The 16,048-nt window shown below is 33.8% G+C and overlaps 1 protein-coding gene across 1 annotated transcript in view; it reads left to right on the forward strand.

Moving 5' to 3' along the window:
• The window catches only part of CEP290 (centrosomal protein 290), a 58,258-nt gene that overhangs the window by 8,427 nt on the left and 33,783 nt on the right, over positions 1–16,048 (forward strand). Inside the window, exons 4-21 of the mRNA XM_063308959.1 lie at positions 728–797; positions 1,452–1,498; positions 2,250–2,393; positions 3,281–3,334; positions 4,125–4,277; positions 5,444–5,626; positions 5,921–6,010; positions 6,100–6,222; positions 7,143–7,266; positions 7,863–8,035; positions 8,580–8,742; positions 9,878–9,978; positions 10,058–10,145; positions 10,684–10,796; positions 11,140–11,727; positions 12,306–12,398; positions 12,696–12,780; positions 14,695–14,837. Coding sequence (XP_063165029.1) covers positions 728–797; positions 1,452–1,498; positions 2,250–2,393; positions 3,281–3,334; positions 4,125–4,277; positions 5,444–5,626; positions 5,921–6,010; positions 6,100–6,222; positions 7,143–7,266; positions 7,863–8,035; positions 8,580–8,742; positions 9,878–9,978; positions 10,058–10,145; positions 10,684–10,796; positions 11,140–11,727; positions 12,306–12,398; positions 12,696–12,780; positions 14,695–14,837 — 2,535 coding nt within the window. The remainder of the gene's footprint in view (positions 1–727; positions 798–1,451; positions 1,499–2,249; positions 2,394–3,280; positions 3,335–4,124; positions 4,278–5,443; positions 5,627–5,920; positions 6,011–6,099; positions 6,223–7,142; positions 7,267–7,862; positions 8,036–8,579; positions 8,743–9,877; positions 9,979–10,057; positions 10,146–10,683; positions 10,797–11,139; positions 11,728–12,305; positions 12,399–12,695; positions 12,781–14,694; positions 14,838–16,048) is intronic.

Below are 16,048 nucleotides of genomic sequence, written 5' to 3' on the forward strand. Positions count from 1 at the left end.
CAGTCTACTCACAGCAGAATGTATAAGTTTCATATGATTGATGATTGAACTAAACACTGTATCATAATTATCAGTTCAGGTTGTATCTCATAAATAATACAGAGGAAAAATCCTTACTTACATGTGACCATTAATCGTATAGAAGCCAATTGAAACTGAAATCTCCATGTTTCCCACTAAGCAGTGTTAAGCAACAGCATAGTGGTAATAGCAATAAAAGTGATTGTTTCTTCCTGTAGCTTGGCAGAAGTCTTTTTGTGTGTGTATGTGTATACAATTATCAGTTTCATTTTAACTAAGGTTAAATTTTTGTATGTTCTTTAGCTCTAGTATATTTCTTATTCTTTATAGAAGTAAAGGTGGTGATAGTGGAAGAACATGTCAGAATTATCTACCCATGTATAGTCATTTTGTATGATAAATGTAGTAGCTGGATGAAAATGGGACAAACATGCTTTTCAGTAATAAACATAGAGTTGTAATTATTTTGGGTTAATAAAAAAAACAACAACTCTGAATTTTTTTTTTTACTTGTATACACTTGAACAAGAAAGAGTATAAAAATTTGTAACTGTTATATCATGAGACTAAAATGTCCCCTGGTCAATATTAGGGGTTTTTTATCTTTGAGTAATAAACTTCATCTTATTTTAAACATTATGTTTTAATCCATGTGATTTTATTTTGTTTGGAGAAGGTATTAGTCTTATTTACATTTTTCTTATAGATGAAAAACCAAGAAGTAGAGCTGGCTCTAGAAGAAGTTGAGAAAGCTGGAGAGGAGCAAGCTAAATTTGGTAACATTTCTGCAGATACATAACTTGTGAACATCTTGACAGTTCTGAACAAAAAAAATACAGAAGTATCAATAGAATTGACTTTCAGAATTTCTAATCCCATAGAGGAGAAAACTTATTTGAACTTTTGAATTCAATCTCATAGGTTTGGTTATTTTGCTTTTACTTTGCTGTTATTTTTGAATTGTTACTTTTTATGCAGTTGGATCTTTCCTGGTGGGGTTTATCATTCCAGTTAGTTTCAGTAGAAATATAACTGTTTTATTCTGTTATTTTCATTCTCTGTCAAATACAGCAATGTTGAAAAAATGATGTCCAACTTGTAAAGCTGGTCCCAACTTGTAAAGCTGGGATCACTCAATTTCAAGTTAAAGTGAACTAAACTTTCAGTTGATAAAATGAAGAAAAAGTCTGTTTAAAATAACATTATACATGTTAAGATCCATTGAGTTAACTTATTTTTAATTCCATGAAAGAATAGGCAAGCATTAAAAATGGAATTTGCAACTATCATATTATATTACAATTTATTCAATACATAGCTAGCATCATACAATATATGAAGCCAGCAAAGAATGTGATCACATTTATTCAAGGTCTCATTTGTGTTTTGGCCATTATATTTGATAACTTTGTCCTTTTTTATACAAACAGAAAATCAATTAAAAACTAAGGTGATGAAACTAGAAAAAGAATTAGAGGTATGTTTAAATTTAAACTAATGTAAAGACTGAGTATTATCGATTTTGAAATTGACTTAAAATATCAGCTTATAATAGCTTTATGAATCTTGTTATTAATTTGTAAAATTTGTATGACATTGAATCTTCTAGGCTCACAGCATGTTGTCAGGCTTGGTGTTTACCTTTTACAACTGGTATTTTTAAATCTTACAACTGATTGTGTAATCTGCCCAATATCCAAAATTGTCTGAGCAGATTACACAATTACTTAAAACATTGCTAGCTTCTAAAAACTTTTTAAAAATTAAAATAAATAAATAAAATGTACTTGATAAATAAGTTATAGCCTTTACAAAGTAAAGAATTATGTCTTGGAAGAATTCTCATTGTTTGAAATCGTAGGTCACCTAATACTTATGTTGAGTCATAAAGTCAATCGTAGGTCACCTAATACTTATGTTGAGTCATAAAGTAAACAGTATTTTAATATGTTGGGAATTTGATTTATACTGTAATAGAAATAATATATTAATTCAATATCTGGCAATTAAGTAGTTGTTCTTCAATATACTCAGGCTAAACTTAATTTTGATTCCAAGTTAGATGGTCCTGGAGAGCGAACAGCTAAATCTGAGCTTACATTAAGTTGCACATTTACCACACTTCAACAACTCTCCTTGAGTTTTATTGCTATTGTTCAGAATGTGCACTGCTTATTTACCTTAATATAAACATTACCATAACTTGTTTTATTTTAATATTTGCTAAGATAGCACAGCGATCTACTGGAAGCCGTGATACTCGGTTTCTGCGTGATGAAATTCGTCAGTTGGAAAAACAGTTGGCACAAAAAGACAGAGAATTGACAGATATGGAAAAGGAACTAGAGAAAGAGAAGAAAGTTAATGAGCAGGTAAGTTACACTTGAACTGTGCTCCTGCATTCCTGTACAAAGATTAAAAACTTGTACTGAACAAACTAATGCTGAAAATAGCAATAAAAATTGAAAATGTAAGGTTTTAAAAAGGAAAATGATATAAATTTATATCAACTTAATGGTAGTGACACATACTGTAAACTTAGGAAAACTAAAGCTTTTGTGTAATGAAATTCTAAACATATCTATACGGAAGTAAAACCCACTGAGTTCAAAGAAATTTACTTCCAGATAAATGAATGTAGGATTTTGATCTGAAATTCTTGCTGTTATTGAGAAAACTGGATATTTTCTATACTACTAATTTGAAAAATCCATCTGATTGTAAGTAAAGTAGTTTATTGAAAATGAAGCATTAGAAGTGTTTCAAAATTGTAAAATTATAGAAGCCAATTTAAAATGTATAGTGAACTGAAAGAGATGCTCTCAAGTTTAACTAGCTTCAACAGTTTGTATGTCTAGAATTTATCTTGTTTTTGGTATATTACATATATACAAGAAGCAGTAATTGTATGTATCTGTGCATAAAAAAAAACCCCAATTGAACTAAATAGAGCTTATTCCCTGCATAAGATTGTAGGTTTACTACCCTAAATTTTGTCACTAGTGAATTATGAAGACTTAATCACTTCTGTTACTGTGTACTTCTCAGAAGATGCAGTATACCAGATCTTTTGAGTGCATCTTTTATGCAGTTTTAGTAGAAAATTTTGGCTTGAAATATAGGGTTTTTTTCATTTTAATTCATGTTTTTATATATAACTTTTGCAAATATGAATGATGTTGATTTCCTGGAAAAAAAGACTTATGTCTTATATTAAGAACATACTATATACTTTCAGCTAGCTAATTTGTCATTCTAGCTTGCTCTTCGAAATGAGGATACAGAAAATGAAAACAGCAAATTAAGAAGAGAGGTTGGTATGTCTATATAATAATTTGTTACAAAATATTTTTCTGTCATTTTCCACCTGGTGCCTACTTCTTAATTACACCATGCTTACTTTTGGTTTACCTCTGCTATTGTGCTTCCTTCTTCCCATCTGTCCTTATCTGTGCCATATACACTAGATCTAAGAATTTCTAATTTCTTAGAAGAAAGGCCATTCTATTTAGTTTAATTCAGTCACAACAAAAGGTAAATTCTGCTGCAAAGACAGGACTGTCATTTCCTTTCAGCCTTGATATTTTTGTTTCAACTTAAGGATTTTCTTCAGCATAAAGGCGTATAATATTGTTCTTAATGTGCTTGCTTGGTAAGGTACTATTACTTCTTCCTCTGCTTTTCTCTTTTCTGTTTTGCCTGCTAAGTTATGATCTCATAATTTCCCTTATTTTTTTTCTCATTCTGCTCTATCTTTTAAGAAAACAAGAATGAAGAAAAAGGTGAGGATTCAACATAATTAGTGTTTGTGTGCAATGTGTTAGCTTGTTTTTGATAACTTAATTTAAAAATTAGATTCTTTAAAGGTGGAAGGGACCAATTAGACCATCAAGTCCAAGTCCATGCTTGGTGCATGAATTCAAATTAAAGTACCTCAGGGAGCTATCTAGCCTCCACTTGAACATACATAATGAAATGAAGCCTACCACCTCTCTGGCTTATTACTTTTAGCTCCCTTAGATCTACTAGTGTACTTCTAGACTTCAGAAAGTATTAATACCTTATCTTCAGATATTTCATATTTTAATTCTTCTTTTCTGCAGAATGAGCAGCTTCGTCAGGATGTAATTGACTATCAGAGACAAATAGATACACAAAAGGAAACACTTCTTTCAAGAAGAGGAGACGAATCAGATTACAGGTCACAGTTATCAAAAAAGAATTTTGAGCTTGTCCAGTACCTTGATGAAATTCAGGTAAATTTCAAAAAGTTGCTCAATAAAATAAAATAGTCAGATCTGACCCTAATTTAAAAAAGTGCAGATCTTACTGGTTTATTTTGGGTTGGTATCTAAGAATAAGACAAGGTAATTTTATATAAGAACAAGAGATTTATCATATTTCTCTAGCATTCAGGATAGTAAGTAATAACTGACAACTAATCCATTATTCACTTAAACATAAAAAGATACCCTGTAGTCCACATAGATGATAATTTTTAAAAAAAGATATTTTGTAATTCAAATTGGTGGGATGGAGATTGAGAGAGAGAGAGAGAGAATGAATGATTGAATTTTTATTTTTAAAGTGTACTGTAAATTTCTGTAAATGAGTTCCAGGGAAGTCAGTGACATAAATCATGGCCAAATGTAGCAGGGAAAGTCCTGCCAAATTATTACAATCAAAATTAAAACTACTGAAGTCTTGCCCTACATGAGACAATCCAGAAGAAAGTTTAATGCAAAATGTAGTGGTTGGTTGTTAATTAGTGCACAGCATATCATCCCATCACGCCTAGTGAGAATATATTTTTTCTGGTGCCCTAGAACATGCCAAAACCCACATTTTGTAGCATGAACTAATGTAATGGCTTGTTTTATGGTTGGGTATCCCTGCAGTTAGAACTGCGCTGATTCTCTGCAGCAGCTCCTGCCCTTTGGAACACCCTTCCCCCGGAAGTGAGGCTAGCCTCCTCTCTTTTGGACTTCAGGAAACGATTGAAGACCTGGCTTTGTCACCATGCCTGGAGTGGGTAGAGGAAGAACCACTCTTGGGGTTGGTTGGCTCCCTAGTCCTGCCAAAGCCGGTCTTGTTCCCCTTTGGGTGGTATTAGATCTGCCATTACTTGGATCTCATTACATTTTATATTTATTTATTTATCGATATTGATATTGATGGATTAATGATATTATTTATGATTTTATTGAATTTTAAACTGTTTTATTGTGAACTGCCCAGAGTCCCCCGTATGAGGGAGATGGACGGTGATAAAAATGTGATAAATAAATAAATAAATAAATAAATATTGTATTGTTATCTTATAGATTTTCTTAGAGGTAACAACAGAGCTTGATCATTTTAGGAATTGCTTCTTATACCAAAGAATACATTTCATGGAAATATGTCTGTTTTACATTTGTAGAGTTTGACAGAAGCTAATGAAAAATTAGAGGTGCAAAACCAGGAAATGAGGAAGAATTTAGAAGAATCTGTGCAGGAAATGGAGAATATGACCGATGAATATAATAAAATGAAACTTATGGTACAACAATCTGATATTGCTATGGACCAATTAAGAAAGGAAAAGGAGCAATATAAACTACAGGTATGATGTACCTTGTATACTTAGAAGCAGATACACAAAGCATTAAAAATAGAGTATAAAGGATCAAGTTAGTAATGTTGATATTGGAAGTGCTAAATAGTGATTTGGAGTTTGATTTGCATTCTATTTGGCCATGGCCTGTCCATTGAAAAGGATATCAGGTATCTTTTACATGTAAACTATAAGAGGTTAACTTGATTCCAATGACGTTTACAGCAAAATTCCCACTGGTAATTAGTCTAAGATGTGGATAGCTTACATTGTCATGAATTGTATCTCAATGGTAACGTACAGGTGCATGAGCTGACAGAGCAACTTAAAGCAAAGAATGAAGAAGATGACCCTCTCATGGCAGCTGTAAATGAAAAAGTGGAAGAATGGAAGGTATTTCATATCTAATATTAACTCTATTTTAGGAAATTGTTTTGCATTTTGTGATAGTTAAGATCTTTTTATCTCCCTTTACCTTGTAGAGGATTTTGGCTTCCAAAGATGATGAAATAATTGAATATCAGGAAATGTTGTTGACTCTGAAAGAGAAGTTGAAAATGGCCCAGATGGATGCTGACAAGAGCAACGTTCTTGCCCTCCAGCAGGTATCCACCTGTTTGTGTGTGAAATAAATATGCACGTTATTAGAAAATACAGTGCAGTAATTATCATCACAACCTCAATTTTGTACGCCCATGACATAGAAACCTATTTCGGAGGGCTGTGTTTGGTATTTATCTATGCAGCATTTCTAATATTTTACCACCAAGTTCATTATCTTTTAATTGTCCTTTCCGTAAAATGTGCTGCGTGAGCTTTAAAATCTGTCAGCATAGCAAAACGTCTCATTGGAAGGTGAAGGGAACAGAGATGTTTGGTGAGGAGGCAATTATGTGCTTTGGAAGTTAATTGCTTCCTTAATGATTGCATTGGCAATCCAATACTTTTCAAGCATCGCTTTTGAGGTGGGAGGGGTAGGAGAGGCGGGGCATTGCATAGTTCCTTTTTGAGTAAGGAGAAGTGGGAGGGAGCAGTTTGATTGTATAGCCTCATCAAAGATTATTTGGTTATCCCTCTCTGACTCTTCCAGTGATATGTTCTCAACTCTTGGCCTCTCCCTTTCAATCTCATGTCGGCTTTTCTGTACATAGAATTCTCCCTCTACCAGTCCCACTTCTTGCCCACAAGGGAGCTCATGGGAGGCAGCATGTACAAGTAATATATTATCATGAATTTATGATAAGCTGAAATAGATGTAGCTCATGTCTATTTAGAAGAAAACTGAAATCATTTTGAGAGACAGCATTTAGCTTTGATGAATTTAGCTGTCATTGTCATGATGTTGCCAGCTGTACATTTTATTTTTATTTCTCTGCTTTATTTTTGCTCCCTTTGCTTACCCTTCTAGATAATATCTGAACTCTGTGTTGTAAGTACTTTTGTCTTTCTGTTGATCTTTTGGTGTACTTTTAGAGTACGTTGTCTGTGCTGTACGTTATTGATTAAGTACAAAACTACTTTTTAGGGTTTGCAAGAAAGAGACAGTCAGATCAAATTGCTCACTGAGCAGGTTGAGCAGTATACAAAGGAGATGGAGAAGAATGTGTTGATCATTGAGGACCTGAAAAAAGAACTCCAGAAAGATAAATGTAAATATTTGAAAATGTTTTCTGTACTCATATCAATAGGTAAACCATAAAATATTAATGGAATTTAAAATCAGGGTTTGATTTTGGCCTTAAATGGTAGTTAAGACTGATGGTAGCACATCAGTCGTCAGTTCATGTGCTGATGTAACTCTTAACTATGAGTAATATTAGGTGGGATTTTCAATATAAGAGGTTTGTTCAGAAGAAAGGATATTTTATTTCAGGGGATATATCTTGATAGTGCATTTAGGAACATATTTCAAGATAATTTACTCCTTCTTTTGCTTCACAGACTAACATGTGTAAGTAATACAATACTTTCAAGTTTCCATTGAAAGGCTCTACTGGCCATGTAGCAATAAAGTTTTTCAGGAGCTGTTGCTTCTTTATTCCATGTGTAAGCTGGATTTTGTCTGTCTTCCCTCCCTTGGATCAAATATTTATAGTGGAAGGAAAGCTGATCTTTTTCTTAAAGTATTTACTGATTGTTAATTTTCTACCACATCTTTACTTTTAATGCAGTATATTGAATATATATTTTTCAGTTCATTTATAAAGGAACATTGACTAATTAGACATTTGTATTTTTACTTCAGGCGGACTATCGATTACTCAACAGGATCGTACTGGGGAAATGCAAGGAAAGTTACATATGCTGGAACAGAAAATCAAGGATGCCGAAAGGATAGCAGAACTTGCAGAAGCAGATGCAAAAGAAAAGGACAAAGAACTTATTGAAACTCTGAAGCGAGTGAAAGATTATGAAACTGTATGTCTTTTGATTTAAGAGAATACCTTCAAGGCAGAAGCAGTCAATCTTCTTAAAGCTGAGAGAGGCGTTCACTCAGGAGTAGGGGAGGTGCATAATGGCAATTGATGGGGGAGAATCTGGGGAAGTACCGGGCCAGAGTCAGAAGTTCAGGAACACACTTTTCTTATGCTATTCTCTTTTTCTGTTTTTCCTTTCCATTGTTTTTCTATTATTCTTGCACATGATAATCTATCAACATGCATACCATCCCTTCTCTTATAGTCATCCCCGTGTGCAGTCTACATTCATGTATTTTAAGCTTGTTAAGTTTGCATTTAACTATCATGCAAGTATGCAGATAAAGGAAGACTCTTTGCCCTGGAACTTTTCTCTTTATATCTCCTTCCATATTTTATTTGCTGGCTGAAGCATATGTTGAAACCAAGTTTGGAAGATAATTAATGGACTTATGGTCATAATTTCAGATTCTCAGATATTTTATTTATATGTATTTCTTGGTATTATATTGATAATACTAAAGTTTAATCTTTTCTTTTCCAAGGGAATATATGGCCTAGAAAATGCTGTTGCTGAAATAAAAGATTTAAAAAAGCAACTCAAAATAAGAAACAGTGAAATTGAAACATTAATTAAAGAAGTTAATAAACTTGAATTTAAAATCAATGATCTTCTTGATGAAAATGAAGATCTTCGGCAACAGCTAGGTATGACCACATCAGATTTACTAGATAAGTGGTATTTAGATGATACATTTAGCATGTCTTGGGTACCTTGGTTTTTTTCAGGGTTTTTTTAGTTGTCTTGAGGAGTAGAACTAGTAATTTCTTCCTATATAAATTTGGGCAACAATTCTTCTGATTCTTTGTAGAGAAAATGACTGATTAGTAGAGCAATTCTTAATTTGGTCTGGATTTTAAGGGCATTGAGAAGATGCTTAGCATAAAGACATTTTACTAATAGTTTGCAGTGTTATTAGATAAGCTATCAAAGCTTTGAGTGGCTGCATATGTAACATGGCAGGAATTGGATGTGGAATGAAAAGTGAGGAATTCTTGAATGTTATGGAGTGGTTTTGTTTTTGTTTTTTTGGGGTTTGGTCTTTATTTTCATTTTACTAACATGATTACAAGTTAGGCAAATCATCATATATTGCATATATTATGGATTGGATTCAGATTTCAGTATAACTAACTAGGCTGGTTGAAAAGTCTTTGAATATTGGAGCACACATAGAAGATGCTTCCACTCTTATTTGGGGGCAGTCCTCTCATATCATAGTGTACTGCATTTAACAGCTGGTATAGCATTTGGGGAGGAGCCTTGCCATAGAGAGGTGAGTGGGAAATAATGCTATTTCAAGTAGCTCAGTTGGATATGTCCAAATCTACTTCAGTGTGTGTGTGTGTATGCATGCACACACATACACTGTATGTATGTACTGTATGTATGCGTGTATATATACACACATACATTAAGAATTAGGATTTTTCCCCTTTTCTGCATACAGAACAGAAATAACAGTAAACAATTAAGTCTAAAAGAATTAGCCCAATGCTGCCACTGTTATCAAAGGTTGGTTTATTGCCAGGTCTAGTAAGAATCTGTACTTTCAACATAGCTGAACTTATAAATGTATATTGGAGGACAAAGAAGATGAATATGGTAACTGAGGATTATGCTCAGTACAGATATTTAAGTAAGAAACATATGAAAAATGCCAACAAGATGATATGTGGGAAGAGGTACACTTCCTCAATGCATCTCTCCATATCATCTGGTCCAGCAATTACATAATCAGATCTACAGATCTTCTCTAATGTATGCCCTGTTGCATTTTAGGGCTTGATCCAAAGACAATGATTGATTTAACTGAATTGAAAAATAGCAAAGCATTAAAACAACAACAGTACAAGGCTGAAAATCAGGTCCTGCTGAAAGAGGCAAGTAATAATTTTTACTTAATGCTTTTCATAAAAATTAAGGTACAAAGATAAATAATTGCATTTAAATTCAATGCAGATTGAAAGATTAGAAGAAGAAAGAGTTGTCCTGAAACAACAAATCCGTAAATTGGCTCAGGAGAAAGGAAGAAGAGCTGCAACTTTAGGTAAGCTGGTTCTTATTTTTTAAAAAACTAATTTAGTGATGTGACAAACAATTAATTGATTAATCTATCATTTCTACACCAACCTAAAACCATTTTCCAGTACTTAGGAGTCAGACTAAATAATTCTTCTCAGCTTTATTGAACACTTGTTACAAATACGGTGTAGTCTTTCTTTCTGAACATAGTATTTTCCATTAAACTATATGCAAAATAATTTGCTAAATCTTAGTATTGTGACCTGATCCTGTTGCTAAATGTCTTTTCATTTAAGTAGTATTAGTTGTCCTATAATCTACATCAGTTTAATCAGTGTTCATAGTTCCTGCCTCGGTTTTATGTGGCTTTTTCACTTTGGCATAGTGGGCTAGAAGTCTGAACTGCCACCTTTTATATGATGTTGACATCTCCTGCTAGTTCAGGAGAGCTAAACACTGAGGATTTTTTATACTTTTTTTTTTTTTTGGTAAAGTCTCTTTCTCAACTATGACCCCTCAGATCACCCCTAGTTAGTTTTGTCTGAAAATTTTGTTCCAAGTAGGACTGGATGCAGATGATCTACAGTTGATTGATACCTTTACCGAAGATCTGAAGATGAAAAGAGAGAGATCTGAGTTAATGAGTACATCTGACTTTGATAAACTTAAAACAAAGGTAGCCATCCTTTTAAACTTCCATTTTGACTGAATTTCTGAAATTGTAATTGAAATAAATTAGAAATAACTATTTATCACACACTGTATAATACAAAAATATTTTAAAAACAGTTTAATAATGTGTAACTACTTTGTTATTTTTCTTATGTGGGTAAGTAAGAATATTAAGCATTATTCATTTTGAGAATACAGGATAATGGGTTATATAAAACAGAAAAGAAAGAAATCATACTTTACGCTAAAACAATATATTTTTTTTCTGAAAGATTTGTGGAATTAAATTGAGTTTTTCCAAGTCTGTCTGAAAAAGTGGAGAAGGTTTCTTTTTTCCATTTTAACAGAGCTCTCAACTTGCTCCACAGGTGCAAGCAGAAGATAACAGTGATAGTTCTAAGGCTTTTACAGTAGATGAGCTTTACAGTTCAGCAGAGCAAACATCCACAGATATTCTAGGGACAGCTTTATGTTCAGTCAGCAATAAGAAATCGAACAGCATAGACTGTCCAGTTTCATTTTCAGTGCTGGAAAGAAATGAAAGGGCTGATAAAAAGCATGTACGAAGACAGGAAAGGGAAATGAAGAAAACAGAAGCTTCTTGTCAAAACCAAATGCCACTGTGCCCTGTTCAGAAACTACCCTTGGATTTTCAGGAAGGGCTGCCATCTTCTTTGCTCAGGAAGCCAACGTCATCCTATATAGTGCAGGAAATCCTATTAAAAAATGAGGAAGACAATTCTGAAATAAAATTGTTGGATTTGAGAACAGATTTGCACGACACCGGCAAAGACCTATATTTTTCAGAATCATGGCCGGTACAGGCCTTGGAAGGAGAATTTGATTGTGCTCAGCCATTGAATGCATATCAGATAGATCGAGTTGAAAGTCTCATAAGGCAGCTGAGGAATGAACTAATGTTCCTTAGGTCAGAGGTGAGGCACCTTCCTCGTATGTTTTTAGATTTCTTCCTCATAGTTAGTATTTGTCATAAATGGCTAGACCATAATATTTACATGAAGAAATTGTCATTGTCTGTCTGGCCGTAACTGGACAAATGGGCGTTGCCCTGTTTCCACAGCAGAATTGTAATGCCGCTGTAACAGATTGTGCTGAGGCTGAGAAAGAAAGAGGAGTATCTCTATAGACAAACTATCAACAGATGGGAGAATCTGTTACAGATCTATCCAGTAAATGGACTCTTAGTCTGTCATGCAAACATTTTGAGAAAAAGAGATTCAAAAGCTTCAGATAGACCCTGCCTTAATGAACTCATTAATAAAGAAGGATTAAAGGGTACCTATCTTGATTTTCAATATTTTGTGCCCTAATCCCTAAATCTTTGTTCCCTGCTTTTGCCCTGCAATTAAGGAACTTGACAGCTGTTGACTGTCTAGAAATTCTGTTGTAGCTGCTTGATAGGCAACCACAGGTTAGCAGGGCATAGGTAATATTAAAGTTTTTCAATGCTAAAACATAGATAATGATGCACTAATTATTACTTATTCTTCAGAATGAGCAGATATTAAGAGACTTGTTCGCCAAGAATACACTGAATAAAAATGCAGAGCTAGAGCTTGACAGATGCAGGAGCCAGAAATTTGAGGTAGTTCAAGGTTCCTAATATAATGTAATATCATATCATATTATATCATAAAAACTTTGTATTTTTGACATGATAACTATTAACTTATTTCATATTTTGTGACTGTAATTACTGCCTTGACTGTAGATGACTGTCTCCATAATTCAAAAATCTGTATCATATACAGTACATTGATGGAAATGTATGACATGTATGTTTTAAATATGTTTCTTCAACTTCTTAGTTAATGATTCATTAACTAATTCAACTATTAAAACTGGAATTCTGTTTTTATGCTCATGTCATTTTTGTTGGCAGAATGACTACCTTGCCAAAGAATTAAATGAACGAGAAAGAGATTTGGAACAAAACAGGACTGTAATAGCAAAGTTGAAATCCAAATGTAAGCGGAATTTTTAATATTTTAAATTGCTTTAGTCTGAAGTAAAAAAGAAGAAAAAGGCATTAAAAATAAAAAAGGAAAAAAATAAAATGCATACAGAAAATCACTCAGTTTTTAAACCCACCAAGAAATATTGATCAATCTTTTCATTGCATCAGTAGAGTCACTTCAAAATTGTTAATATCTTTCCAACACTGAACATCTTTTTTGCTCCCCTGCATGCTTAGTAAATCCAGAATATTTCATGCAGTGATTGGTACCATGTGGTCCAGAGTTAAAAATCACATTCACATCTTTAAACCAAATTTCTCTTCCAAGAACCAAATTAAAAAACATGCAGACATTAGATCAAAACAGAATAATAACAGAACAAGTTCATATCATATATGCAAGTATCTCATCCATCATTTTATACTTCCAGAATAGTGCAGAAATCAGAAACTCCTTTAAAAATTTCCTTGGGGTGTCCAATAAATGTGAAAAAAAATTGAACTGAATTAACTTCTTAAGATTATAACAATGTTCTTTGGGAGTATTCCAGTACCTTTTTCAGAGTTCTTGCAGATAACTAATACTTTCCATAGCAGTAATCTTTAATTGTATTTTAAAAAATACTGTAGGTTTAAGATAATCCAAAACACATTTCAGTGCTGAGAGAAATTCAGGAGTTTTAGTTGCTGCTAAATGTCTGGACTAAATTATGCAATCAGGAGGTGTTTTAATTGAATATACTATCTCCAGTTTTAGAAAACCCACTTTCCTTTTTTTCAATAACTCGGGGTTATCCCAAAGTGTAACATAATTGCATGAATAAGGGTTGGAATTGTACTTCCTTCTCAATGTTTTCCAAATATATCTTGCAACCTTTAATGCTGGAAATATAATAGAATTATGGCTAAAAAAGGAGCCAAGCTTCTGCCATGATATTAAAAGGGTTGAATAATAGCTTTCTAATTGTGCCCGTAGTGCGCTTGGGGCTTGATCACTTAAAGTCAATAGAGAAATAAACTTCAAAATAATTGTTGACTGATAAAGCTGAACTGTAATTTTGATAAAGAACATCTAAGGGTTTATAATTCCCACAAGAAATATAAGTACATTTAAGCTGTGCAACAGTTAACAGATCAACTTGGTCTGTGTTTTAAATCTTTCAAACCTTTACATGAACCAGAGGATGGCAAGCTCTACCATGAGGAAGTTGATGCCATAAGAAATGTCCACAGTACAATTAAAGATATATAACAATAAATGGTAAACAGCCCTAAAATTAAATGACCGATAAAATCATAAAGCAACCAACCAAAAAGGAATAAAATTAGGTCATCTATAAACCAAGCAATTGTGTTTTTAATAATTTCCTGAAGCCTAACAACATGTGAGTTGATCAGATTTCAGGAGGCAGGGAGTTCCATAGCATTTGCATCACCACAGAGAAACAACATTTGTGACCCTCGAGCCCCCTAGTCTCACAGAAACGGGGATATGAGTAGATTTTCACAAGAGTGCTGCATTTGGTGGGTTGACAGTGAGTGGAGGAGACAGTCCTGGAGATGCTTCAGTGCCAAGCCATATGGGGCTCTCAGGGTCACAACCAATTTCTGATTTGTTTCCTGAGGCAACAGGAATCCAATGCAGGCCTGGAGCAGAAGGGTAATGTGTTCATGTTGGCAAGTACTTGCCAACAGATATTGCAACCAGATTGCCCTCGCAACCGCCAGCAACTATTGCTTTCTGGACTAAGTGAAGCTTCTCTGTGGACTTCAAATGCAGCCCAATATAGTACAGTACAACCAAGTGGTGATAAGGACACAAGTCACTGTTTCAAGCCTGTCTATTAAAAATATGTACAGTACGAATATAACATTGTTCCATTCCATGGTGTCCAGATGTGAACAGTATGTGTTGTAATTGTAGTGAAAGAATTAGTACAAGAAAATAAGCACCTTGAACAAGGCATGAAAGAAATTTTGCAAGCGATAAAGGATATGCAAAAAGATTCTGGTGTGAAAGATGGAGAAACTGCTCTTATGATTCCTAGTCTGGAGCGATTAGTAAATGTGAGTTTCTTCTTTTATTTTAATTATTTAGCTTGAATCTCTTTGATAATTAATTGAATTTCATGTTGAACAATTCATTAGAAATAGCACATGAAATAGGAAAATATATCCATTATGCCTCTTGCTGAATATGGCTGAAAGTGTTACGAAATTTAAAACTAACTATAGCAACAATAAAACCTGGTAAGTGCTTACATTTCTTGACAGAATTCCTAAGAATGTTGCTTCTCCTCTAATTCTTGTTACCTAGAAGGCATGGCACATGTACTTACTAGCACCATCTTTTCCTGTCTATAGTGAATAGTTTGGGATTATGATCTACCTGGAGGAGTCAACCTTTTCCCCTTTATCAGAAGAGACTGGAAAAAAGATAGCTGAGAAAGGTAGTAGGTAGTTGCTGGGAGTGCTGCAGTCCGTCCTGCGAAAATACAGTATAATCTGATCACGCTGTGCATGGTATACTATCTACTGTAAGGGCTGTGGAAGTGAGTTGTACATCATCAGTCTTTCATGCATTTGCCCATAGCCATGATCAGCAATATTAATATCATCTTGCTCCACTTTTGTGCTTATAACTTAGACAAAGTGTTTCAAATGCTCCAAAGCAGGGATAGGCAGGCTGAATCTTACCAAGCTACTTGTTGTTGCTTTGTTAGTGAAGACAGGTACAAAGTAGTGGCTTGGGATAAGATAGGGGCAAAGACAAATGCAAAAGGGTTGCAAAAGAGACCAAACTCAGCGACCTCCTTCATCCCCATATCTACCTTGGAGAAAGAAGAAAAATCTCTAGTGAATGCTTTTTCCCTTTTAATTTCTTGCTAATCTTTTGGAAATTGGAGTACTGCAGTTTAGTTTGCACACTAATTGATCTCTCTTGTTTTCCTCATTCTACAGAGTTTTCCTTCTAGGAGAGTTATAGAATAGTGTTGGTGTCTGTTTTCATAGGTGATATGCTTTTTATTGATTGCACTTTGGTGGTATGTCTTTCATCTCATCATAGAAATCACTCTTCAAGACTTTAAATTATAGCTTTAATTTAAACTTAATTTAAAGCTATAAGCATTAATTGAATTTGCAATATATTAGGCCCAAGCTATTAGATAAGTTTCAGAGGCATTAATCTATAAATCTAATAACACCGGACATTATAGTTACAGATTATGGGAATCATACTCCAAAACTTCTGGAGTTGTGGTAGATTTCGGTGCTGC

The sequence above is a fragment of the Candoia aspera genome, chromosome 7 (assembly GCF_035149785.1).
Source record: "Candoia aspera isolate rCanAsp1 chromosome 7, rCanAsp1.hap2, whole genome shotgun sequence".
Taxonomy (NCBI): Eukaryota; Metazoa; Chordata; class Lepidosauria; order Squamata; family Boidae; genus Candoia; species Candoia aspera.